Source organism: Blennius ocellaris (genome assembly GCF_963422515.1).
Source record: "Blennius ocellaris genome assembly, chromosome: 4".
NCBI classification, from domain to species: Eukaryota; Metazoa; Chordata; class Actinopteri; order Blenniiformes; family Blenniidae; genus Blennius; species Blennius ocellaris.
The window spans coordinates 18,576,209-18,602,761 of record NC_137653.1 but is presented as its reverse complement, the minus strand read 5'-3'; the positions used below and the strand labels follow the sequence as shown (position 1 = coordinate 18,602,761).

The following is a 26,553-nucleotide window of genomic DNA, read 5'->3' as shown; positions in this document are numbered from 1 at the left end:
GGAGCTGGCCAGCCACACTGGGGTACAAGAGACCACCACAAGAGCAATTTGTTTTCATCATTTATAAAAACTAAAACAATCTGTTTACTTGTATCGCCGGAACTGATTGTTTTATCTTTGGGTAACGCCTTGTCAGAAAAACAAAGACTTATATGCCTCTGAAGAGTTCCTCAAGGTGATAGAAATGATAAAATAAATGAAATGTACATTTCATTTAATTGGCATTTGTAAACCTCGGTTACATGGCTGTAACTCTGTGGAGGTCACAGAGGGCAAAACAGTACGGTTGATTTACTGTTACAAGAGGTGAACAGATTGTGGAGGAAGGGTTTTCTAAAGTTGTTGTTACTATCACTATTCAAACAAGGCGCAGAGATCTAAAAGGTCCGTCACAATTTAAACCACTTTCAAAGACGGAACTGTGGCTGCATCAACGGCACAAAGCTAATGTCTGCAGACAAAAATGTAAAAAGAGGTTGCCGTTATTAAACTGCTACTTTAAAAATGGAATGGCTCCATCTATGTCAGTCCTTTAACTACTTTTGAATGCTTCTCCCTCCAGAGCTGGATGAGGCGTGTTTCTACAAAATACAAAGCAAATTGGTCGTGGGTTTTTACAATGACTGCATCATATACATACAATCGCGAGTGAGTTGCATACACGCTTCGGATTTACGGTAAAAGGGCTAAAAGGCAAAAAGTCTCAGGGTGGACGAAACGAGACTGAACTTTTGGTCTTAAGAGTGCAACCAAATGCCTTGGTTCGTAAGGAACTAGCTGCAGGAGAAGATTATACAGCATGAAGTTTAAAAATGATCATCCAGTAAAGACGAGTACATAATCTGACGTGTGGATATTTCGCTCCACCCGCAGTTGTTAATTTCTATGTGTGTTGATGTCAACGGGGGGGGGGTTGCAGAGTTTGATGTGGTGTGGACGGGGAACAAACATTCATGAAGAAAATGCTAAATGTACTCACTAAACACTTCGGCTGTGCTCGATAAAAGTGCAGGGAAAAATTTTCAATCTCTCTAAAGCTCCAGAACATTTGATGCCGGACAGAGTGCAAGCTGTAATTAAGGCAAACGGTGGAAAGACCAAAATCTGACTTTCAGTAAAAACAGTACCAACAAACTTTAGCTGAGAGGCGACGAAACGACATTACGCTGACAAGTGGGAAATAATCAAACACTTGCATTAGTTTGATAAATGATGAAAGGTTTTTGGCAGTAGACTTTTGACCCCACTGCATGTGCAAACGTACACACACGAGACAAAGAGACACACGCACACACACGCACGCGCGCTTGCACACACACATGTTGAAAAAAGAAGGGGAAGGGGGTGGTGGTGGTGGTGGTGGTGGTGGGAGAGCTGGCAGGGAGGAGTTTTCATCTTGACCATCACGAGTCTTCGTTGCCAGAGTCATCCTGGTTGTCGTAATGTCTGGTGGACGTCCCGCCGTCCTCCGCAGCGCTGATCGCCCCGGCCTCGCCGACGGACTCCATCTCGCTCTCGTCGTCCTCGTCGTCCTCCTCCTCCATGTCGTCGTCGTAGAGGTCGTCGTAGAGGAGGTCTGAGCTGCTGTCCTGAGAGGGAACCCTGGTTTGGACGCAGTACTCTGCCAGTGTGGTCGGTACCTTGACGCCGTCGCGCTCCGCCTCGGCTGCGGTCGACATCACCTGTTTCCTGCGGGAAGGTGGGAACTCGGTGGGGGTCACAGCAACCGGGAACTTGTCGGGCTCATCCGCCTACGCTTTGAAATACTCTGCCGCAACACTGTGAATTACCTGATAATCTCTGCGTACTCCTTATCCTTGCCTTTGCTGTCCCTCCATTTACGAAACATGACAGAGGCGTCCACGTTGGCTGGAGAGAAGGTGTTGGGCTCGTTGAGCAGGGAGATCACGCTAAGCAGGATGGTCCTGGCCGTGGAAGAACAGCACAGAAGAAAAGAAGGGAAAAAAAACATGTATACACACAAAATGAGGAAACTACAATATCAGATCCCATCGTCATAGGAAATAAAAGTTTTGCACAGGATGTTTTAAAGTTCAGAAGCGTCATCCCGGCTCAGACAAAGGCGTTACCTCGCTTCTTTCGCCTGGCGGCTCAATTACACGCCTCACCCAATCTGCTCAGACTTTCAAATCCAGACTCAGCACTCTGCAGCGACTGTGCGTCTTGCTGATAAGCTAAATTTAGAAGATATACAGTAAACTACCCTCCAGCAGTGTCTTCTTCAGAACCAAGAAATGCAACTTGTTTCAGCTACATGTGAAGCACAGACACTCCGCTCCACAAACACGTGGATACTTGTCCAGCATTTTCGTTCTATACAACACCGCAGTGGGGGAAGGTGAAAACCTTTGCCTTTAATTTGAAGGGCATCCCAAATAGATGGCGGTTGAAAGAGTTACTACCCGTTTATGTACGATCCGCATTTTAAAAAGGGACCAAACGTAGTAAGACACACTAAAACAATCATCGAATAATACATAATGTCTAATCCGTGGGGGTGGTGAACAAATCTTTATGGGCCTGACCTTTTGTTTTTTTAATTGTCGGGTTTTGCTCCGCAGTGCACTATTAAATGTCTGCATTGTCTGGAATCACTGACTCAGTGTCAATAAGTGATGATCAACTGAAAAGTGTGTCAAATTCAATTCTGTTTTTCTAAAGTTTACTGTACCATATTTCTTTGATAAAATATCACAATTACAGATAAAATCTGAACAAACATATAGCTGTATTTCTCGGTGGCACATTGACGCACACACCAAGCTTTCTGACACCGGGCAGCACATTCCTCTCTAGAATACCTTGATAGTCTCGAGATTTCATTGTACCCTGCACAGATTCAAGACGCCCAGTGCCAGATGCAGCAAAGCAGCCCCAGAACATGACGGAGCCTCCTCCATGTGTCACAGTAGTGACGGTGTCCTTTTCTTGGCGTGCTTCATTTCATTCGCCTCAGAGCTGAATGTGACTTGCCAAAGAGTTTTAGTTTCGTCTCGTCTGTCCACAAGACATTCTCCCAGAAGCTTTGTGGCTTGTCAACATGCAGTTTGGCAAAGTCTTATCTCGCTTTTTTCTGATTTGTTCTCAACTGTGGTGTCCTCCTTGGTCGTCTCCCACAAATTCCACTTTTGCTCAAACGACGACGGACGATGTGATCTGACACTGATGTACCTTAACCTTGCAGTTGATCTTTAATTTCTTTGGCCGTTGTTCTGGGCTCGTTTGTTAGCATTCGTATTAGCCGTCTCTTCACTTCGTCATCAATTTGCCTCACACGAGTTTGCTTTTTTTTAATAATTCTCTTTTGAACCGCAGTTCAAAAGCAAAGTCTGATTTTCATTGCTTCATTTTTTATTAAATTTCTATTTATTATCAATTTTGTGAGATTGAAGTTATTTCTGTGACCACTGTGGGGGTTTTTTTCTTTCATTAACAGACGGGTACCGACAATTTGGTCTACGTGTGTAAAAGTTAGGAGAAAAGCAGAGGTTGTGTTTGATACTACCTGACATTCTGCGTAGGATTCCACCTTTCAGAGGGCAGCTCCCCACTCTGAGGGTCATCGACAGGGGGGTGCAGGATGGAGATGCACACATCTCCATTCTACAGGAAAACCAAAACTTGTGTTAAAAACACAAGCGTGTCTGTATAGCCGGTATTCACAATTGGCTAATGGAGACATTTGAGAACGACAGAAAGAGGTAATGAGGAATAGAAAAAAAAAAAAAAAAAAACATTTGTACCTCATAGATATTGGGGTGCCACATCTTGGTGAGGAAGCGGAAGGTCGGAGGGGAGTACGGGTAGTCGACTGGGAACTTGATGTGAGCCTGGAAGAACAAAAAGAGGGTTATTATTTGTAGACAACCAAGTCTGACTTCAATTATGCTGCACAAGAGGCTCATGTCTGCCGTTGGGCCTGGATTCTATAAGAATGCATCTCACTTAAACCAGAAACTTAGTTTTATTAACTAAGTCTGAAAAGGTTGGGATGATGTGTAAATTGTGAATAAAAACAAGATGGATCAATTTGCAATGCTCACACGCTCAAATTTGTTGTGCAATATAACTTAACCTTCTTTTTTTTTTTTATTAAAATTAATTTTAATATCAGAAACGTCATATCACTGTGCAGTTCCTGTATTTTTAGATGAATAACATTGAATTCACTTCTGGTGTTGAATTCTTATATGTCAACAATATTGATCTTTTTTCATCCGAGTTCTCATTTTATGATGAGCCAAAGGTTTTATGTTTTAATTAGTAAAAGATCAGGACTGCGACAGGCCAGTTCAGTACTGGAACTCTTCCACTATGACACCGTCTTGCTTAACTATGCGAGGCCTTGAAAGGAGTACATGTTATCCTAAATCCTCTTCGGCATTGATGTTTTCAGTCCAACTTTTTTTTTTTTTTTTTTTTATTTATCATGCGAGAGCCTGTTGATCATAAACATGCAATATTGGCCTGTGGCTTGTGTTCCACGCACAGAAGGATTCATCAATCATATCTTGAATAAGTTCATGTTATTATAGGATACTGGTGAATGCTTTTAAAGAATTCCCTCTGGTATTAATTACAATTTTTTATTCAATTTTATAACCTCTCTATTTACTGACCCAAAAGAAAGCAGTCTCAACAAATTGTAAATGTTTGTTCAATGATCACTGTTGTGCTGCAGAGGGACTTGAGTTCACTTTAGGAGAAACAGATGGCTGTGAAGGCCTTTTGAAAAAAAAGGAAAAGAAGCTCACCAACCAACCAGACCACATTTTATCTCCTGATTTCTCCCTCACGTTTTCAAGCAGACAAAATAATATGTCCCAAACAAGGACACGTTGGAGTCCTTCACTGCCTGTGCTATGAGGCATCTTAACATAAGAAAATTCAATTTTAAATGAATTTTATAACTTGTTTGTTTCTCTTTTTTTCATGACAACCTATTTATTTATTGATTTTTTTGTTTTGTTTTGATTGTTATGGTTTCCTTGCTTTGGATAGCTTCAAAGGTACTGTATCATTTAAAAAGTTCGTAGTCTTTTCATGTTTTAATGAAAGTGATTTTCCCATAAGGGACAAATAAAGTTGTCTGAGATCCAGAGATGCTATGGCAGCTGCTGGTTGGTAAGTTAATATAAGTAAATAAAGCAATCTTTTTGTGTTTGCTGATGTTATACACCCCCCCCCCCAAAAAAAAAAAAAAAAAATCAGTCATTGCCACCTCCATTCAGTGGAAAACCAAAAACAAGTGACAATAAAGCTGATGTCAGCTGACAGATTATTAGGTGATTGCGGTTGTGTTTTATCTGCACAAGTAACAAAGAGAAAGACACAAAGTCTTGGGTGTGTTCCCAGTCAGATAAGACTATCGTCACAGCACAATCAGTCATGATACAAACATGAAACATGAAACGAACTATTTTCATGATGTCCTGGCACAAATGTTCCCATTTGATGTTCATATGAAAGCAACTACCCAAATACCTGAATGCAACATTCAGAAAATCCTCAAACTGAATTGGATGTTTGGGTGTGTCAGGGCGTAAACGTATCGAGAGTAATGGTAAATAGACCAAGACTTTAGTCATTTAATGAACATACATAAGACAGGCGATTAGAAACATTTCTTAATGTGACACTGTAAAGTCAAACACTGGAATCTGAACGTTATCACTTTTCTAAAAGCAAACCAGATCGCATTAGCTTGTGGCTATAAAGGTAGTAGTTACAAGTCTGAAACAGTAAAAGAAAACCCATTTAATGATGGAGCAGATCCACAGCAAAAACCTATTCCTTGTCTGCACTTATTTCTGAGAAATACTTCAAGTTCTCGTTTCAAAACAAGCTAGCAGTGATTGAAAGGTCACCGTTTAATTTTTGTGCTTATTTTCAATCCTTTCCTTTCAATTTCTTTCTTTTTTTTTGGCATTTTGTCGAGGGAAATGTGACATTTTTATTTCTACATTCACATTATCTAGATTCCAAAATACTATTTCTACTACGGGCTATTTGAGTTTCGCTCCTTCTGCATATGGCTGGTTATCTGAGGTGAGTGACGTCTGAACTCTGGCATCTATCGACCTTTTCTGATAGTGTCTCCGTTCGCAGTATACATATATATATATATATATATACACACACACAAAGTATTTGACTGGTTTGAAAAATATCTAGCAATGTTAACATGATGGAGGTGGAAACCAATTTTGTGATTACAAACTGTGGGAGTGTGTGACAAGTGAGGGAACACCAATATGTTCTCTGCATTATTTCGGAGTTCCTGATAAGTGACAGTGGACGATGACCACGTGCACAAACTGAACTCTGAAATTGTGCTCTCACTTGACATGGAAAGAGTAACATGAAAGAAAGGAAGAGGAGTCTGATCTTGCCCTTCTCTCTTACTCTTTCTCTGCGCAGAGGTGCCATTTATATCGGTCTCGTAGCTAAAAATAGCCATTTGAAGCACGACCATAGTACAGTGAAGGGGTGAAGGCTGGGTAAGGAGAAAGTGGTGGGCAGGGGAAAATGACAGGGAATTAATACATTATAGAGCCTGCTGCCAAAAAAACAAAAAAACAGGAAACGTGAAATGCCTTTATATATTTTTACAGCAGTTTTTCAGAGTATGGACTACACATACATGTAGGAAGAAATTTAGCATATAATAATAATTGTGCCTTATTCGGTAGACGTTTATTTCATGGGTTTTTAAAGCATCTAAAGGAAGGATTTGACTCACCTTAAAGTAGCCGCCCTCATAAAGGGTATTTGGGGGCCCAAATATGGCCACTTCCCAGTTGTAGAGGTCGGACTCCTCCACCAGAGTGATGCGGAAGCCCTCCACAGGCTGCTCCTGCAGAGACTTCAGCTCCATCATCAGGGCCTTCTGGGAACTAGGGGTTGCCTGGTGGGCCATGGTAATTCCACTTCTGACACGGGAAACGGTTTTCAGGGGTATAAAGTGAGCAGAAATGGTCAGGGTCTTCATGAAACCGTCTTACATGCATCTCTCACTCAATGATCACCCAACAAGAGACACCGACACACTCTGAGCATTGTTTGTTTTGTTATTAGCTGTTGTAAAAATTAATTAATTAATACATTTAAAAAAAAAATACGTCAGGGCACAGGAAAAATACGAGATAGCGGCCGTGCCGTTAAAATGTTAGTCGCAATAACAGAAACACAAACAGGATATGTGGCCTTACAGGCTCGCTCGGGTCAGTGGTTTAAGTATGCGGGCCCTTTATGAGGGAAAAGCAAAGTTAACAACAAAAAAAGTGTTTACCTCCGTCTCCTTGCACTGTAATGTGTGTTGGTGTCGTTAGAGCCGGAGCCTGGAAGGTAAACTCATTGGTCGTCCAAGCTAACCTGGCTATGCCTTGACAGAGAGACAGTGACAGGAGCAGTGGGTTTTCTGCTAAAGCCTATGGCTGCTCCTCGTGTTGTGTTCCCCCAAAATTCTTTGTGTTGACAGTTGACATGGAGCAAGTATCAGTACAAGTCACGGTCTCCTGAGGATCATTCTCGGGCTGAAAACAGTAGTCTGGTGGTCCCTGACATCCCTCCGTGCTGCTGGTTCGGTTCGGAGAGGCGCTCAGCTGATCCCTGCTTGTTTGTGTTTGTTTATCTGCTCTCAGGCAGTCTCAACTTCTCCACACGTCAGCTAAACCCCCACCGAGCAACTTCCTTCAAATGGAGCACATTTCCAGCTCCCTACCGGACCATCCAGCACAGCCGCGGTGTTGGAGAAGGACAGATTCGAGCCCGCGGTCGCAAAACGGACAGTAACTGAGAGGTTTACACTCGCGAATTACAGTGAATTTCATCGATTTTTATTTTCCTCCCATCGATGCTTCCGGCTATCATTGCGCGTGTCTGAAGAACGTAAAGCGCGTACGGGTCTGTGCGTGACGTGCGCGCACTCGATTCTGAAAAAAAAAATTGCGTTACAGGCGCGCCCTCGATTCTGCGCACTCGATTCTGCGCACTCGATTCTGGGATAATAATATTGATGATGATTTCACTTTATTCTTCTGTATTGCCATGAACATATCTTTTAAACTTTACACAAAATTCCAACCCTGTTAAGTAAGTAAGTAAATAATAATAATAATCATAATAATCATAATAATAATAATAATAATAATTATTATTATTATAATTTTAATAAAAATAAAAAATTCAAAAAATTCAATTAAATTCAACTTCATTTATATAGCACCACTTACAACACATTACTTTCTAGGTGCTTTTAACAGATATAAACCCAACAAACCACTGGTACTGTATCTTTCTGCATCCCTACAATGGATAAAGCTATATAGAAGATGGGTGGATGGTATCAAAATGCACAATAAACATATAGCAATAGCCTGACTAAACTGCAATACATTTATTATTTTTCCTGTGCCCTTTGCATTCATGCACTGCAGTTTCATAAATATTGTAAAGAAAAGCAAGGGATGACCAAAATGACCAAAAAGAACAACAATAGAAAAGGAGTAAGACAAAGCAAGTTTGGGGACAGGATAAAAAAAATATATTTTTTTTATTTGGAAAAGCAATCTCAAAGTGAAGATGAATTAACATTGTATTTTCAGACGTTTGTGACAAATTGTATCATTATAGCAACACTGAACAGCATGATCACACATCCCATTTTTACGTAATATCACGCTGCACGAGTACTGAGGAATACATGTCACACAAAAAGAAAGCATTCAACCCAAAAATGACACACAAAAAAACTGCACGTATTTAATTTTTGTAATTAGTTTCAATAACCCTCTAATTTACGCGCATGGGCTCTCGCTTATTCTGTTTGCATTGTGTACTCGTGCCACCCTGCCGCGTCATCACGCTGTGACGTAAGATAGGTGAGTGACGCCAGACAGGAACCAGAGGAAGGGAGCTTCACAAATCAAGATGGCGACCTGCGCCGAAGCAGGAAAGAGGTTTCAGTGCAAATAAAGCTCACCGGGAGAGCACCTGACGCTGGAGTGACACTGCGATAAGCCGTCGTTTGATTTTTGAGAGGACAGGACGCAGCAGATACTGGTGAGTGGGGTCTGAATTCACATGTTAACGGAGTTTTCTGTGAGGGGCGGTGGCAGCAGGTCTCTCCTATCCAGACACATAACGTAGTAACCAGGCCACCGACGGAGCTAGGAGTGTTAGCATGAGCAGCCCGGCACCAGAAACCACCGGGCACAGTGGCTCGTGATCATCTATGTATCTTTCTGAAAGTACGTGACGCCTTGAGGCAATATCCCAGCTATCGCTGACTTCACGAACTGCCTCGACGCTGACTGGTAGCGTCTGAACTACGATCAACCCACCAGAGTAACAGCTTATCTTGAGAGGCGGCTATCACAACTTAAGTGACAGTGCTTAAATCGTACACCAGTGTGTATGTCAGGCCACAAAACACCAGTTTGAACACACACGTGTTGGACATTGCGAATAAAACCAAGAATTGTAAATCCTTCGTGTTCGATATAAGTCAGACGTTTTGGGTTTTTTTTTTCTTCATCTCCTTCTGTGTGAGTCAACTTAATTAACTTGATGAGTTGCTCAGCACAAACGTGATCGTCCCGAATCTCGCGGTATTGCCTTAATTACAAGACTTGACTTTTAGCTGCACACTTTGTTGTCTTAAGTTATTTAACCTGAAGTGGAGAGCTGTTATGTAAGTCACTCCGGTGTACCTCCTGAGATAAACACTGCACGATTAAAGTTAACACTGCGTAGATCCGATAGAGAGAGGTGCGAGCAGACCACGAGAGAGCCGGTCATGAGTTTGCCACGCAGATAAACTCCCTTTTAAAAACAACTACACAAACAAAGAGGCAAGAGTCCCAGAAAGTCGCACGCTTGCTGTGGTGTTTTGTTTTGTTTTACGATTTCCTGGAGGGTCACAAACTGCAGCGAGCTCATCCAGAGTTCACACTAAATGTGCACTATTGGAGGTTTGAATAGTGATGTTGCCAAATCTCCCATGGAACTGGAACAAATCGCTCACATCTTCTTTGCTGGTCTATTTCAGCACACAGATCAAATAGCGGATATGAAAACAGTTATGTCTTTGTGCTGATATTTCAGGCATGTGACTTCAGATTGAAGGGAAATTGAGCTATTCTGCTTCGGTTGAAAGCTGAAAAATTTCAACTGGCACAACATTCCTTTTTAGCTTTGAATAAAACAGTTGAACTGATTCAAACTACCCATCAGTTCACGGCCAGTCACTCCTGGTGAAAGACAGAAACAATCACCCACATTAAAACACTAATTGTGTGGATGCCAAAAGCAGTCACACATTACTGATCCAAATCTATTATTATTATTATTATTATTATTTCTTCCGTGCCATGCTATTTCTCCTGCTCGCCTCATACCTGTGCATGTATATATATTGCAATAATTTTGTTTGTCTTTATCACTGTTGCTGCTCACTAGTTTATCCTCTGATTCTCATTTCAGAGACTAAATGGCTGCGAGGAAGTCTGGATCGGATGCATACAACAATGGCAAGCTTTTATAACTCTAATGATCAACTGTAAAAAAAAAAATGTTTGTGTTGAGCCTATTGCTGCCTGCAGTTTCGCCATTCACTTTTCTGATGAACGCTTACTTTGAATTTCTTTCTCTGGTAATATGCTTTCAGGGCCTGTCAGCTACCTTGATGAAGTTCCTTTCAAGCTCAATGAGAAGTTTCGCTGTCCAGCAAAAGTGGGGTTGCCTGTCGGCTTCTGTGTGAGAGACTGTGGCTCGCTACTTCTGGAAACACAGGTTAGTTTAATGTTAGTTGAGTTGTGACAACTATTAGAAGCATTTGATATCAGTTTCTCTCAGGTGTATTTTTTCTGGATTTAAGTTTTGTGGAGCTTCCCCCAGTGTGTTGGCATCTCAGCAGTCACCGAGTGTTCCCGAGGCATTGTGTGCACAAGGTCCTATGTATACACTCGACCTCACAAGATCTCAATTTGCAACTGCAAAAAAAAAAAAAACAAAGATCAGTTTCGCAACATTTAAAATAATTCTTGTGGCTTAATTATCTTTCTTTCAGAGAGTCTGGCTTTTTTTTTTTCAGGCTGAATTGTTGCGTGCATGTTTCTCTAGATGACGTCGGTTCGTTTGTAAACATATCGACTTTTGTGTGATCAGTTCAGACAACTGCGGGTTGGAAGTTTGGGGAAGTGAGTGGTAATGGTCTTGTTTTCGTGTATTGGTTTATTCTCTGTGCAGTATTGACGACTTTCATGGGAAGTATATTTTAAAGATACCGGCAGTTACTTTTAGCTATATGTGCAGCGACCTTAATCCTTGGCCTTCCTTATTGACCACAGAGACATCAAAATCAGTTCCAGATGGATGTAAATGATTTTTGCGTGCTCATAGTAGTCCAGTGTTTGCAATATTAGTCTGCTAAGAGGTGTTTGCGATGTGGGCTGAGCCAGTTGTAGGTGTCATCCTGAAATAAGCATGTGAAGTAGAGAGCTGTAATATCAAGATGTTTACATCGCGACAAGATTATATGCTGTCTGAGCAGCATCATAATACAAGGATAGTGTCCTTTTGAAATAAAAATAAAATGCAGATTTACTCAAATTCAAATGCCCCCCAAATACAGTCAGAGTTTCAATATTATCTGAATGTTGGGACTGATTATTCATACATATTACATTTTCTCCCTGACTCTGTGCCTTTTTGTCTTATTACCTTTCCTCCTGTCTCACTCTCAACAGTATGACTTTTCTCTGGAGAGGCGGAGTGTGCGCTGGGGGGTAGAACTGGCCGAGGCTCGAGCAGCAGAGGCCCGGGCAGAAGAGGCGGTGGCCAAGCAGGAGGCCGAGAGCAGGGAGGCTCAGGACATTGACCGTGGTGGCGGGACAAAGCCCAGGTCCTCTGCAGAGGACCAAGATCTTCTACCACCAGCGCTAAATCCCGTTTTGGCCGGCCTGAGCCATAACGCCATCCTCACTCCACTGCCCGCCCCAAGCTTCGGCCCCCGGAAAGCCCAACCCAGCACTCCTCAGCCGCACAGTCTCAATCTCGCTGACTTCGAGCGAGAAGAGGATCCCTTTGATAAGCTGGAACTCAAAACGTTGGACGATAAAGAGGAACTGAGGAGCATTCTCCAGAGCCAGACTCAACCTCAGCCGCCTCCCTCCGTGTCCCCACCGGACGTCTCTCAGCAAGGATCGGCGTCACGTGGCAGCAGCCCATCTCCACCCAGCACCAACACCGGCCTGTCGGCCAAACCGGGCTTTACCCACAAACCCAATGGGCTCGTTGCCTTGCTGGATATGGACAGAGTAGGGCATCCTGGAAGAGCAGCGTTTGACGCTGACGACCGACCCTGTAACATCCGCTCTCTGACTTTTCCGAAGCTCTCTGATTCTGGTGACCCAGAGCCAGTGAGGTACAGTCCAGTTCCCGCCCCTGCTCCCCAACAGAACCTGCCTAATGGCAGCCCCCCGACCCTTCCCAACACCCAAGTTATTGTTGCCCCTGACACGCCCAGTTTCACCAAGAGTGGCACAACAAAGCCAGTGAGTATAAGAGTACATCCTTCCAAGCAGAGAAATGAAGACTTAACTTGAGACGGTGAATAAATATTTTAGCCGAACTGAGATTTATTTGTGTTTCTAAAACTAGGCCAACCCAGGGTCAGGGTCCGCTGGGCTGCCGTGCGGCGGGGCTCTTCTCAGCATGACCCCCAGTGAACGTCAGTGCGTGGAAACGCTTGTGGGCATGGGCTACTCTTATGAAGGTGTCCTACGAGCCATGCAAAGACAAGGACAGAATGTGGAGCAGGTGAGAAATCCAGATACCCACACCAATTCCCTCCCTGGTGCTTGGCGATCCCAGTTCTGAATGTTTGCTTTTGCAACTAATTACTTCATAATGCACACTATCTGTCTGTGTATTTAGCCTTAAATTAATAAAATGTTCTACATGGTCCTGTCTGTTATCGCTTATTATTGTTGGTATGAAATACTGAAAACTGATGTTCTGTCTAGCAGAATATTTACGAATACAAGGGTAAATGGTATTATGCACTTACCGTACTGTTTGAGGAGCTCACAAACCACAATCAATAAATCATGGTTACAACAAACATGATTTATTACTCTAAATATTCTGGTAGTGTAACATGTAACCCTTTTTGTCTCTCAAATTCAAAAAGGTTGATGCTGTCTGATCAGCAGGAATAGAACCATGCCTTGTGATTACTGTAGTTTTTTTTGTTTTGTTTTCTAAGGGAAAAGCTAATAATAATTGCCATTATTGTAATGACACTGTCATGTAAAGGGTTTTAAGCCAACCGCATGTTAAACACACAACCACCTCTTTGTTGGTGTAAGGTACTGGACTATCTCTTTGTCCATGGCCGTCTGTGTGAGCGGGGTTTTGATGCAACTGCAGTGGAGGAATGTCTAGAAATGTACCAGTGCTCGGAAGAAAAGGTTTGCGCATTATGTTATTTCAAAATCAGAGTTCATTTCAATTAGCTGGCTCAAGAAGTCACTTTTCTTTTGTTCCGTTTTCTGCCGTAGGCGTTGCAGTTCCTTGAGCTCATGTCAAGATTTGGTGAAATGGGTTTCGAGCGGGACGCCATCAAAGAGGTGCTGCTTGTCCACAACAACGATCAGGACAAAGCTCTGGAGGACCTGGTGGCTCGCGCCACAGCCAGCTGAGTCAGAAGAGTTCCCCAAAACCAAAGCTCTCCACGGGGCACGCCTCCCTCTACCACCCAACGGCCCCGTTTTCCTTCTGCCTCTCCTGTTTCATCATGCCCTGCCCCTGCCTCGGCTGGAAGGGACAGCTGGGAGACCGCTGTATTTCTCTCTGTGCTAAAATGTATTGTGTCTCAGCACTTCTCAAAAGACTGTGCCTCGAGTGGAGGGGGTTCAACTGCGATGATATTGGTGGTGTTGGGTTCCAGGATTTGGTACTGTTTGGATTTTTTTTTTTTTTTTTTTTTTTCTTTCAAGAAGGAGGAGCAACGACTGAAAGCAGAAAGAGTTGGCGCTTTTGTTTTTCTGATGCCATTCTAATGTGACTGCGGGTGGAACTGCAGAGCAGAACAAGGAGACGCTGGTGAGCGGCACTGAGTGCATCAGTGTAAGGTCATTGAACTTTGGAAACTCCCGAACAACTAAGCTGCCATCTTCCACACTGCTCACTGCAGACCCAGAGAGGACCTCGAGGAGGCTCTCTTAAGACTGAACCTTCTATTATTAAAAAAAAAAAAAAAAAAAAAAAGAGAGAGAAAAGGCACAGTTACCAGGCAGAGAATTGACTGTCATTAAATGCCCTCTGTGCTGTGGTGCCCTCCACCTCTTTGTTTGACTTCATGCTTTCTCTCATCGTTTGTTTTATCGTTTCCATTTGGGCACTTTTTTTTCCACACTTTAAGGATTTTGTGTCTTTGCTTTCTGTTTCAGGAAGTCCATATTAAATCATTTGTCATAGCTCGGGACACGAGCGCATTAGTTGCGCTGTTTTTTTTCTTCAACCTGCACTGGAATAGCTTTGCTAAAGAAGTGGGGGGGGGGGGAACAGTTCCTCTGATGGAAGTTTAGGATGATGTCACAAATCTTTTGGCGCTGTGTTTGTGCACACAGACACGTTTCATAATTGTCATCCTATTTAAACTAGTACACTGACACTTTGATTAAAAAGAGTTTGATATGGCAATGTAAGATATGTTAACCCACAAACGTGATGGTTCTAACTGTCGAGGACTTTTGTTGGCCAACTGGAAGAGCGTGAGTGGTTTAATAGAAGAAAAAAAATTTGAATTGCAGCCACATCACAGTGCAATAGACATTTTTTTTATTTTTTTTTTTATTTTGTGTGACTTGATTGGCACCTTGAGCCTCAAGTAATTGTTGGGAGATGATGGTCTTTGGAAATTTGGATACTGATACAAAATGTTTGTTTTATTTTTTTCCCCAAATTAAAACAAATCTCTCGAATTGTATAAGATACTGCATCTCTTAATCACAAGTGGCTTTGATTTGACTTGTCCACTAAATATTGAAATTTGAGTTCTCTGCGGTCTGATGTGGAACGTCAGGAAAAAAGGTCAAAAGCATTTCCCAACATGTTGATTGGGTGCATTCATTCAAAAGAAGGCTAAATGTAACATTGTTTGTATATGTGATGATGATGGACCTGCCGAGTTCTCGGTTTGAAAAACATGTTGCTTGGTTTTGCAGCGATGGCAGAAGTTTCCCATAATCTCGAGTTGTGTGGTTTTGATGGGGATTGTGAGAGGCATGGTAACAGATTAAGGGCTTTAAAGCGAGCAAAATGTGACTCAGAGAACTGGCCTCTGTTCGAATGAAAGGAGGATATTTCTGATCGCCAATCTGTTTGAAAACAAACTTGTAGTGCGTTTCGCTGCAGACATGGACACGATTTTTTTTCCCCTCGTTCGTTAGAAAACATTTCAGGCCGGCTATTTGCAGAACAAATTGTACCAGCGGAGTGCACAAGTGTGAGCTTGCAGTGAATCAACTTCCCGGACTGCACACTCTGCAGTGTTTGCCTCACAAGTCATTAATCTGTCCTTCCGTCAAACTTAGGCTATTTCCGTCGGTATGCCTTGCACTCCTGCTGCAGGTAAATAACCTGTCTTTGGCACAGTTTGGGTGAAATGACTTGAGCCAGCATTTTTTAACTCCCACGACGTGATGGACAGGTAAACGTTTTCACTGAGTGTTTTTGAAATTGCCTTCCTTTTTGCTTGCCGAGATTAAACGGAAGCATACACTTACCAATCCCACAGAAACATAAGTGGTATTATTGTCTCCACACTCGACTCAAGTGTGGTTTAGTTCACCAGAGCGAAAGCAGGTTAATGTCCACCTGCTTCTGCTCTGACAGCCACTCAATATGAAGCTGATTATGGTGTAGAAAGTTCAGGACCTCCTCCGGTTTTTGTTGGGACCTTCGAGCTGTGCGGGGATACGGTACAACCGGATTCTCATTATTTCGGGGATGTTGTTGAGGGTTGCTTTTTCCAAGGTTCACATCTAAGTCACTGCATAACGGATCTAATAAACATTGAAATATTTTAATAGTATAAATAAAGGTTGGTGAGCTGAGTGTTCTTTCCCAGGCTCCTCAAGTGTGATTCACAAACTGTTCACTTTCCTCTTGGATTATTTGCAAAAATTCACATGATTAAATGTTCACATCTTTTCAGTGGTGGGACTGCTTTGTGATTTTTCAAGCTCAATATGATAATGGTTTCCTTAAACGTGATTACAGAAGACAGATTGTGGTTTATAAAGCTGGTGAGGATGTAGAAGTCCTCTGTGCCTCAGTTCTCTGTTTTACTGCAAACACATTTTAATTCTTTCAGTCCCGTTGACAAGACAGTAGCAATAAAGATTGTAAATGGAGGTATGGTTGATGGAAACTGGGAACATACAAAAGCAAGGTTTAGTCAATACAATATGCAACAGAGTAGTGGTCTGCCTTTATCAACCAGGATTAATAAACTGAGGAGAATATAAAGTCATGTTGAACAATAGCGAATCTGAATCAAGTGCTTACATTGTGCAACCCAGCTCTATGGTATTGTACACCAAGGCAGTGAAGGTCGCCGGATCCCATGTCCTACCACCACTGCTGATGCTGGACAACAGGCTACACTCTGGATCAGTCACCTGTCCAGAGGACAGAACAGGAAGTCATATGCTCACATTCACACTCACACATATGAGGAAATTTGGAGTTTGCAGTTATCCTCAAATGTGTTTCTGAACTGTGAGGGGGGGACAATTGAGTACCTGGAGGAAACTCACGCACAGGTAGAATATGCAAATATGACATAGAGGAGCCCAAAACAACTCAAATCTGGGAATGTTTTCTCAGTGTGTGATGAGCGCTGACCTCTACCCCACTCTGCAAAAAGGAAGGCAAACTGATAGTCCACTGATTTTCTTCCCTTTTTTTTTTTTTTTAGATATTAATTCATGGCTTCTGAAAGTGTGACAGGATTAGTCTTGGATGCTGGACTTTGTGACTTTATTTTATTTCTTTACATTAGACTCAACTGAACTCAACTTTATATACAGATCACCTTTAAAAACAACCACAGCTGAGCCAAAGTGCTCTACATAGAAGCCTAAAAGCGATAACAACTTCTCATTCTGCTTAGATGCTTTTAATTACCAAACTTTTAGGTTTATATATACAGTCTGCAATTTTACCCCCCCACTTTTGAGAATTCTTTTTGCTATTGTAATTAGTCCCAGTTACACCTTGAGCAAATTCAGTCATGAATACGAATATATATATATATATATATATGTATATATATATATATATATCTTTGAGAACCAATACATTACTTTATTATTTCACTCTACCCTCACAAAACACAAAGTTTTGTTTTATATAAAACACAAAGCTTTTTACTGGGTTTTTTTTTTGTTTAACATAGAGCTATTATAGAGCTATTTCAGTAGATTGGAATTTGTGTATATGATAACATTATTTCTGAGAGAGAGAGAGAGAGAGAGAGAGAGAGAGAGCGAGAGAGAGAGAGAGAGAGCGATTTGAAATCCAAACAAGCACGTCACGGCGTTTCCTCTACCCATGTGACGTGAATGCGCACGCACGACGCTGCCGTGTACGTACGACCTTGTTTTTGTTGACGATGTTTAATTTGAGTGCGGCTGCGCGCGGCTCAATGCTTCTCGCCGTTGCTGCTGACGCGACTTGGCAGGGAAAAAAAGAGAAAGCGTTAACCCGCTGACTTTTATTATTGACTCGGGCGATACTGCACACTCTGTGTGGGCCAAGTCGCGTTATTCGGCCGGCGAGACAGGAAGACAACGATCGGAATTTTGACGATAATCTGAGTCTGGGACAAGCCAACCTCATCCGTATGTGATCGCCCTTCCTCGTCGTCGGACGCTGCCAGGGAGGGCCAAGCAACAAAATAGCTTATCGCCATTATATGATCCAGTGTCCAGCGTCGCTTTTACCCTCCATGTGGGTGAGGGAGCTGTGTGTGTCAGATTATGGCGAGAAAAACAGTTAGCAGGAAAAGGAAGGCAGGAGAGCCCAAGGACCAACAACAGGTAGGCGGAAACCGGTGCGGCTCGGAATGCTAACATGCTAACTAGCATTTGGGCGAGCCAGATCGGGCTGATATGAGATATGGCGATTGAAGATTGTCTGTGACATTTGAACAGGATAACAATTTTATCACACGAGTCCAAGATGCACCAGACAAACCGACGTAACCAAAAAAAAAACAACAACAACGGTGTTTTCTTATGTGAATGTCAATACTGGCCGTGGTTAGCATGGCGGTAATTCGTTGTCATTACTGCTAACATTAGCCACCTCGTCTTATCGCTGGATCTGTTGTCCACCGGTTATAAGACTTAAATGAGATTGTCGTTGCGAGCTGAACAACACTGACATGTGCATAGCCTCTTGGGTCGTCAATAATCAGTTTGTTAATCGACAACTGTGCCGTTTATCACCTGTTAAAACCCGTTTCCAGTTTAACGACGAGCTAACGTTAGCTGGATCCTGACCCAGACAGGCTACCACTGATCGATCCAAGGGAATGAGGTGGACATGAATCGACTGACAGCGTTACTCATCATTAGTTTTTGCTGACGTGCAGCCAGTTTTATACCGCTTCAATGACATGACACACATCTTGGTTGTTGATGCACTAAACTCGGATGACCACTGTGTCAGTAAAGCTGCCATAACATAAACAAATTGAACTCAACCACATCCATATTCACAGCAAATAAAAAAAATCATGTGTTACTCTTATCAGAAAAAAAATCGACTTTAATCACAAACTAAGGACGGCATTTTGGATATGAGCTGAAACATCTACTTCAAGAATTTTCATTTGCATGTGTTATTCACATCCCACAGCCTGTGTGACTGCAATCGTTCACAATTCAATCAAGTAATATAATCGTCCAAGCCCTCAGAAGGATCAGCACTAAACCACAGGTTCATTTGCAAAGAATAGTGTTCACAATTAGAGGAAACATAATGTTTCCCCTCTCTGGTCCAGTGTAAATATTCAGCTCTCATTTGGTTATAGATATTGTACAATGCAAGATATAATCTCTAAAGCATAACGCTCCCCATATTTTCCAAAATATGTAATAAACGAGTTCCTGATGTAAATATCAAAGCTGATTTTTGTTCTCCATTAACAAGCAAGAAATTGTTTCAAAGGTGAAATGATGTGTACAAATCAATACTTTTCTCCTTGTGTATTTTCATAAAGGAAATTTGTCTTAAGAAGACTGATGATTCACAATAGTTTGGACTGACATGGATTGAGTGAGACATGCCTCAGCTGACAGTTGAACACTATTGATTTGGGACTTGCTTGATTAAAAAAAAAAAAAATGTAATCCTCTAACTTGATGTAACTCTATTTGCCAATTACCAGAAGGTGTGTGTTTTCTATGGCGCAGTTAATTCGTAGGTGCTTGACTTTGCTCTCGCTCGCTTCCTCCACAGCTGGGCTGGTGTCAGGCGCCACACAAGCGGAGTCGTGTTTCCTGTTCATCGCGTCATGCCCAGCAGTGGTGGTGCAGTAGGCACTCCGTGGTCTGTGCCCTCCGGGGGCGGGAGTTCAGACCTCAGCAGCAGCACGAGTTGCGGCTGCAGCGAAGCCTGCGGGGCTTCGCGGCTGGCAGGCTTCCCAGCATCCTCAAGGAGAAGGAGTTCTCACTGGAGCGACTCAATAAGGTGTTCGCCTCGCAGTGGCTCAACCACCGGCAGGTGGTGTGTGGGACCAAGTGCAACACGGTGAGACGCACCGACATCTATTCCAATAGCTTCTTAATTTGTAAGGCAGCACGTATGATTATTTCTCAGGGTATGGAAGTGCGGGGTGAGGTTTCCAACCCTGTAGCAGTGGCACAAATCTATGCGTGAGGGAAATTCCTTTTCCCAGCAAGAAATATAATTTGTGTTGATGCTCAGAAGAATTAATTAAAGGGTAAAAGTAAGAACATTAATGCTGAATTTGATAGGGTTGTATTGGAGATGGATTAAAATCTTTAAATACTCATGGAGTTTTGCATTTTATTGCCTGTTGATCTCTACAGCCATTAATATATAATGTTGTGACAAAGATTAGGAGCAGTTTAGAAGCATTTCTGGAGGAATCCCATTGTATAAATTATTATAGTTGAAATTAAAAGGATTTTGTTTTTGATAAAGTCACTTTGAGGGAGTTCCACAGATGTGCCATTCAAAAGAAAAAAAATTAGACATTTTGTATGGAATAAACATGTTTTGCGGTTTAGTCTTTCGATTGTACTTAGTTGATGGTTGTGGGAAAATTAATTCCTTTGCAAAAACATTATAAGGAGAATCACTGTTAAAAGACAAAACTGGACCAGCAGGCCAGGAAGTATTTATGATGTCAGTACCGTAGCATTTTAAGGAGCTTACAAATAACAGATGTTTGCAGGGGTGTTGAGATTTTGACTGTATGTATTTAGAAAGTTTTACTTTGCAGTGATGCATATTCTTGTCTGAGTGTCAGGAAATGCAAATGTGAGTTCAGGTGCTTAAGTTTAGGATGGTGCAGATTGTATTTGAAGCTTTACTTTAATCATTTTAGATTAGCCTCAAACTAATTTGTGGACCACCAGGAGTCTTCAGATCAGGTTGATTAATTTTGTGTTTGAAATAATGACTTCACACTATTATAGTTGGCTTTCATTAATATTTTAGATTTTTTTTCCCGCAATGGATATTTTCCGTCTGTGCATCTAACTGTTTTTTTTTTTTTTTTTGTCCTTCTTTCACCTCCAGCTTTTTGTCGCTGATGTCCTGACGGGACAGATAACGCGCATTCCCATGCTGAAGGACAGGGAGTGTCGTGACGCTGGCACCGGGGCTTTAGGTGCAGTGGTAGCAGGGCGACATTACCACTCCACCGGAGGCTCCCGTGCACGACTCGACCAGCAGGGCTGTGGGATCCACGCCATCGAGCTCAACCCCTCAAGAACTCTGCTCGCCACCGGAGGCGACAACCCCAACAGCCTGGCCATCTACCAGCTGCCTACACTGGATCCCGTTTGTGTAGGAGATGTAAGATGCTTGGTTTTCTTGACATTTCATAACATCTCGAGGCCATGGTGTTGCATATGAACTTGGATTTTCAACCTGATTAATGAATCTACATGATTCGAGGCTTCGGTTTCTCTTATTTCTCTGCAAACTCTTGGACGAGTTTTAAAAAAAAAACCCAAAACTTGGGGACTTCTCCCTCCTGAATATATAATCTTCATGCAGCCGTTGTGAGATGAAAAGGGCACAGTACAAACTAGGCTTTTCTCTTTGGAAAGGGGCTTTTTTTTTTAGGGGCGCTGATGCTGATAATAAAATGGTGAAGTCCCATCATGCAGGGCATTGATGCCTGCTGTTTGGATCTAGTGTAGTTTTCAACACAAGGCTGCTGGTTTAGAGGTTCAATCACAGGTTTGTGTTCATCACTCTATTCTCAAACACATTATAATTAGATTATTTTTTTTTTACCTATTTTACATTGTTTGAGTGTTCACCACTGCATGAGAGATGCAGACGATCAAACCTGTAGCCCATTTGAAATAACCAGTCAGCCTTATAGGAGAAAGTTAAATAAAGGCCCTGTTCATCAATACTACTGTTTAATGTTTTTTTTGTTAAAGTTCAAGCCCCATGATTACCCTGGATGTGATTCAGAGGTGTGTGTTGTTGTGTTTACTGCCTGTGTGCTCTGATTGGGAAAACAGCAGGGTTGTCCTGTTCGAGCATAACAGTGCTGTTACTTTAGCTTGAGCGGCAGAATCAGTGACAAAAAGTTTATTAACATGGCTGTTGTTCAAGTCAAATTACAGTAAACAGACTTTATATTTCAATTGAATGTCGTCTATAACATGTAATTCCTCCTCAGAAATGGTTCTGATGATTCTCAACTGGTCAACATTGTATGGTTAAATATTTTAGCTGAGATGCTGATTCGATACTTTCTCTTAAAATTTTTCCTTCAATTACGAAAGATTGAAATTCCACTGTTCATATTCACCTTGATAATGACTTATTAGTATTGTCTTGCCAGGCTGTACAGCATTCATATTGACACACAAACTTTACTGATCAACTATTTGTTTTTCAGGATGGTCACAATGATTGGATATTCTCCATCGCATGGATCAGTGACACAATGGCAGTTTCTGGTGCGTTTTTCATGAGCGTTGCTGAAACAACAGAAAATTACAGCGATACTGTGATGACAAGGGTGTCACTTTTCTGCAAAGTAAATATATATTTACAATTGATTGACACTCTACTTGTTGTTCTGTAGGGTCCAGAGATGGCTCCATGGGGCTGTGGGAGGTCACGGAGGAAGTGATGAGCCAGGCTGAGAAAAGTCAAAACGAGGAGACGGTACCGTCGTACGCTCACATCTCCCACCGTGCCCTCAAGGACATCCCCAAGGAATACACCAACCCATACAACTGTAAAGTCCGTGCTCTGGCCTTCAACAACAACCACAAGGTGAGTCTCAAGCTCAGGTTGTGTCTCTACCAAAATAGTTGAAAGAGCTGATATTGGGGAAAATGCATCATGTCGTAGTGTCATATCTATGTAACATACATTTTCTCCTGCTGTGGTTACATACTCAACTACAACCAAATTCTTCACCTGTTATTGGAAATCACATTCGTGGTTTCATTATCATGTTTAAATTTATAGACATCAAATGTGGATTCATCCTTTGTTCCATCACCACAATGTCTTTATGATATTGACTGAGGGTTTCATAGAGACATATAGAGAACATATATATATATCTTATCTTCATTCTTCCTTTATTTAACTATGTAACTGAATAAATACCGTTGGATATTTAATTGGCTTCTTTTAGTATAAATAAGTTGCTTAGGTCTTCTTTCTTTTTGATGCATTGTTTGAAACCAGCACTCTTTATTTACCTGTCAACAGGTAATGTGGATAGTGAAAGAGCTCTAGACGACTGTTGTCTTACCAGATTGTGTCTTTTGAGACGTAGGTGAAATTGCATTACATTCATATCTTGGTTTTCACTCTTTGCCTTTTCAGGAACTGGGTGCCGTTTCCTTGGATGGCTATTTCCACCTGTGGAAAGCAGAGCACAACTTGTGCAAGGTACAATACAGAGATGGATTTTCTCCTGTGGGTATTTAAATTCTTTGCAGGGCCCCCCCCCCCCCCCCCCCCCGGTGGTACATTGGGTTGAGTCTTGACCTTGAGCGTAGTTCTCGTTTACTGCAGGAAGGGCCGACATAGTAAAAACTCGTCAAGTCCACAGTGCGAGTTGTAATGACTTGCTGAAGAGGCCCCTGTAAATTGGAGATGATGAATAGACACCGACTGTTCCAATTCTATGCATTGCCAATTCAGTCTTTAAGTTTTCCACCATAAAAGTAGTAGCCCTTCATTATTCCTTTATTCCGTGTTCCTCTTTTAATGTCACTCTATTGTCGAGGTATTCATAATAGGTTCCCCTACATCAGTCAGGCTTTTCATTTTTCTAACACAAAAAAAGAAACATTTCTTCAAGGTTTCCCGTGAAGAAGCTCCCTCTTCCAACCTCGTGTGTCCCTCCCACCAGATACTGTCCACCAAGCTGCCTCATTGCAAAGAGAATGTGTGTCTGGCCTACGGACAGGACTGGTCAGTGTACGCTGTGGGTTCTCAGGCCCACGTTTCCTTTCTGGATCCACGCCAGCCAACACACAGCATCAAGTCTGTTAATTCCAGAGAGAGGGGCAGTGGTAAGTGACCTAGAAACTTCATACAACTTGATGAGACTAATGCTGACAGAAGTACCTAAAGCACCTGTATCTAAGTAAAGCGAGAACATGGAGTATTCACTTTGGGTTTTTTTATGGTTTAAATAATCAATTTTGACATCGTGTGTTCTTGGTATTTTATAGCATTTACCTCACACAATGTGATGATGAACTTATACTGACAATACTAACTGCTGTGTGTGTGTTTAGGGTACTGTAAGGCTCAGGGGTCTGTGTATGATGATCCTCAAAGGATTAATGTTTGGGAGTTAAAATGCACAAAGGACATGGCTGAGATTTACTCGTGAGTATCTTTACATTGACGCGTGTGTCTGCCTGTGCAGGGATCCGCTCGGTGAGTTTCTATGAGCACATTGTGACGGTGGGCACCGGCCTTGGTTCTCTTCTCTTCTACGACATCCGGGCTCAGAGGTTCCTGGAAAATCCTTTTAATCCATCCGGAGTGTATCGGAAGTGTCCTGGAGATGGCATCCTCAAGCTCACGACAGGGAAAGGCTGGCTGGTATAAAGTGTTTCTGTTCTTCATGAGCGTGTTGTGAATGTTAACGCTGCTGTTGCAACACAGCCTTTCAAAAATGTTGATAAATGTGTTGGATTTTTTTTTTTTTATCTCCTGACATTTCCTTACTTTGCCTTGCTTTCAGAATCACGACGAGACGTGGAGGAGTTACTTCTCGGACATTCATTCCTTCCCCAACGCGGTGTACACCCACTGCTACGATGACTCTGGCACCAAACTGTTCGTAGCAGGCGGACCACTCTGCTCGGGCCTGCATGGAAACTACGCGGGACTGTGGAGCTAGCTTTTTCTTCCCACCACCTCCATCGCTCTTGTCACTTCATGGCTGTCTGATACAGCCCCACCCACCTCCCATTTCTCTCTTTCTTCAGGTTCTTGAACATGTCACCGTCGTCCCCCTTTTGGTCACTGAACCTCACTCTGTTTTGCTCACTCATGGACTCAGGAGCATGATCTTTCCATCACGGCTTGCAATATTGCTGTTGTGTATATTTGTGTCCATAAATACACAATATTTTCTCATCCATTCTACTTTTTCCTCCCAGTTGATATATACATATATAAAAATGTACAAACAATTAACCAATTATTTCTTAAGAGCTGCAAAGTCTGCCACCGAGGAAGTTATTGTTTTTTTTTTGTTTTTTTTTAAATACCATCAGAAAATGAAGTCCTACATGTTATCACCTTTGTAAGACATTTTTCATTTAACCTGCAGGGATTAGGCTGTGGTGTTTTGCTGGCTTGTTTTTTAATGTAAGGATAGTGTCTAATGCTGCTTCCTCTGTGATGAATAACGGTGTCTTTGTGGAAAAAAAACAAAACAAAAAAAAAAAACCTTGTGGAGTTTTCTCCCAAAAGTTCATTTTCATTGTCTCACTATAAAGGACGGGCAGTAAAGGAGAAGAACGGGGGAAGAAAGACCAGAGAGACAATTTTCAGAGACTGATCTTGAGTGCAGTTCTGCATTTGATGGGGAACATTTACTGGTTGGGACAGCCGGCAACAATCGCAGAACTACTTCTTTCGCCAGAAGTAAAACAAAGAAGCCAATCAAAACGGGACGTTAAGGTCATTCGATCTTCACTGAGATGATGTAAAGGAGACACGTTAAGCTTGATAAATGCAGTGTTGTAATTCTGCTCTGATTAATCCAAAAGAAATGCTTTTTTTTTTTTTTTTTGACTGTGTGATTTGACAGGCGTAACCTGCTGATATTCAAATTGACTTCATTTGTATTTATTTTTCTTGTTTCTGTCACTTTTGTGGGTAAGGAGTGTTTATAACTGCTTCTTTTGAAGGATGTATCGGGGAAGTTGTTGGTTGTTTTTTTTTTTGCCAGTTTGATTTTGTTCTTGTTCCTTTTGACCAGAACTCTTTCAGCAGATTGTTCTCTCCTACTCTTGAACACTGCTCCCAAAGGAAAAACTAAATCAAGATTTCTAAGCTTGAGTCGTACCTAAAATTCATCAGATGTGCTCATTAATAGGAGTCTTTAGTGACTGGGTTAAGACCCCTCCGGTTACTGGAACTGCTCCACGGGACTTGGGGAGAGAATCTGCAGTAGCTCTGTTTGATCTTCTCAGCCATCCGGATTACAAGAAGAACTAATGAGGAATATTGGAACTCTACCCTGGAAATAAACGCTGCAGGCACATACATTTGCTGTCATAGTTGTAGAACTTCCTGTACTCCCTTCCCCTTTTCCTTTTGTACCAAGGAATAAGGGATTCGTTTTTTTTCTTTGTTTGGTAGAGGCAGGGTAGGTATAGGTTACGTTGTTGGCCTTCCTCGTGTCTTTCTGTGAAAGACTGCCACAGGCGATCATAGTTTTCCTTTTCTACATGGAACTTTTCTCCAGTTTTCATGAGTTTAATGACAGATGTAAAATTAAAAAAAAAAAAAAAATCCCAACTACAACCCTGAATTGAACAAAAATACAACACTTTTAAAGTGTATTTTATATATATATAGCAGTGTATGTGTAAAATACATGGGGATAATTGGATACCTTTTTATGTCTGAGAAAGTGTGTGGATTGAGCTGTCTATTTGGTGAAGCCCTGTTTTTTTATACACACCTCATGAATGTTTTTACAAATGACTGAATCTGATAATATTGTAAGATATTCACGGGGGG

The 26,553-nt window shown here is 41.9% G+C and overlaps 3 protein-coding genes across 3 annotated transcripts; 2 read left to right on the top strand and 1 right to left on the bottom strand.

Annotated features, from left to right (window-relative positions):
• Positions 1-47: 47 nt before the first annotated feature.
• Positions 48-7,885, bottom strand: ube2r2 (ubiquitin-conjugating enzyme E2R 2). Its single transcript, XM_080495870.1, has 6 exons — positions 7,313-7,885; positions 6,764-6,953; positions 3,765-3,851; positions 3,527-3,624; positions 1,791-1,925; positions 48-1,689 (listed from the first exon to the last, which is right to left on the bottom strand). Exons 2-6 carry the CDS (start codon positions 6,938-6,940, stop codon positions 1,404-1,406), a joined length of 783 nt encoding a protein of 260 aa, XP_080351996.1. The 5' UTR covers positions 6,941-6,953; positions 7,313-7,885; the 3' UTR covers positions 48-1,403.
• Positions 7,886-8,971: 1,086 nt separating this feature from the next.
• On the top strand, positions 8,972-16,210 carry ubap1 (ubiquitin associated protein 1). The gene is made up of 7 exons (XM_080494594.1): positions 8,972-9,084; positions 10,507-10,553; positions 10,691-10,815; positions 11,772-12,578; positions 12,685-12,843; positions 13,395-13,496; positions 13,587-16,210. The coding sequence occupies exons 2-7, from the start codon at positions 10,514-10,516 to the stop codon at positions 13,725-13,727; spliced, it is 1,374 nt and encodes a 457-aa protein (XP_080350720.1). The 5' UTR covers positions 8,972-9,084; positions 10,507-10,513; the 3' UTR covers positions 13,728-16,210.
• A 1,552-nt stretch (positions 16,211-17,762) lies between these two features.
• dcaf12 (DDB1 and CUL4 associated factor 12) lies at positions 17,763-26,541 on the top strand. The gene is made up of 9 exons (XM_080495707.1): positions 17,763-18,134; positions 19,561-19,851; positions 20,869-21,147; positions 22,214-22,274; positions 22,403-22,596; positions 23,161-23,226; positions 23,693-23,855; positions 24,218-24,396; positions 24,539-26,541. The coding sequence occupies exons 1-9, from the start codon at positions 18,075-18,077 to the stop codon at positions 24,695-24,697; spliced, it is 1,452 nt and encodes a 483-aa protein (XP_080351833.1). The 5' UTR covers positions 17,763-18,074; the 3' UTR covers positions 24,698-26,541.
• Positions 26,542-26,553: the final 12 nt, after the last annotated feature.

Coding starts and splice junctions, on each gene's coding strand:
- ubap1 (XM_080494594.1), top strand. CDS start 10,514: ATGGCTGCGAGGAAGTCTGGATCGGATGCATACAACAATG. Junction 12,844..13,394: donor AAGGACAGAATGTGGAGCAG/GTGAGAAATCCA, acceptor TGTTGGTGTAAG/GTACTGGACTATCTCTTTGT. Junction 13,497..13,586: donor ACCAGTGCTCGGAAGAAAAG/GTTTGCGCATTA, acceptor TTTCTGCCGTAG/GCGTTGCAGTTCCTTGAGCT.
- dcaf12 (XM_080495707.1), top strand. CDS start 18,075: ATGGCGAGAAAAACAGTTAGCAGGAAAAGGAAGGCAGGAGAGCCCAAG. Junction 18,135..19,560: donor AGCCCAAGGACCAACAACAG/GTAGGCGGAAAC, acceptor CTTCCTCCACAG/CTGGGCTGGTGTCAGGCGCC. Junction 24,397..24,538: donor CGACAGGGAAAGGCTGGCTG/GTATAAAGTGTT, acceptor CCTTGCTTTCAG/AATCACGACGAGACGTGGAG.
- ube2r2 (XM_080495870.1), bottom strand. CDS start 6,940: ATGGCCCACCAGGCAACCCCTAGTTCCCAGAAGGCCCTGATGATGGAG. Junction 1,926..3,526: donor AATCCTACGCAGAATGTCAG/GTAGTATCAAAC, acceptor TTCCACGGCCAG/GACCATCCTGCTTAGCGTGA. Junction 1,690..1,790: donor GAGTACGCAGAGATTATCAG/GTAATTCACAGT, acceptor ACCTTCCCGCAG/GAAACAGGTGATGTCGACCG.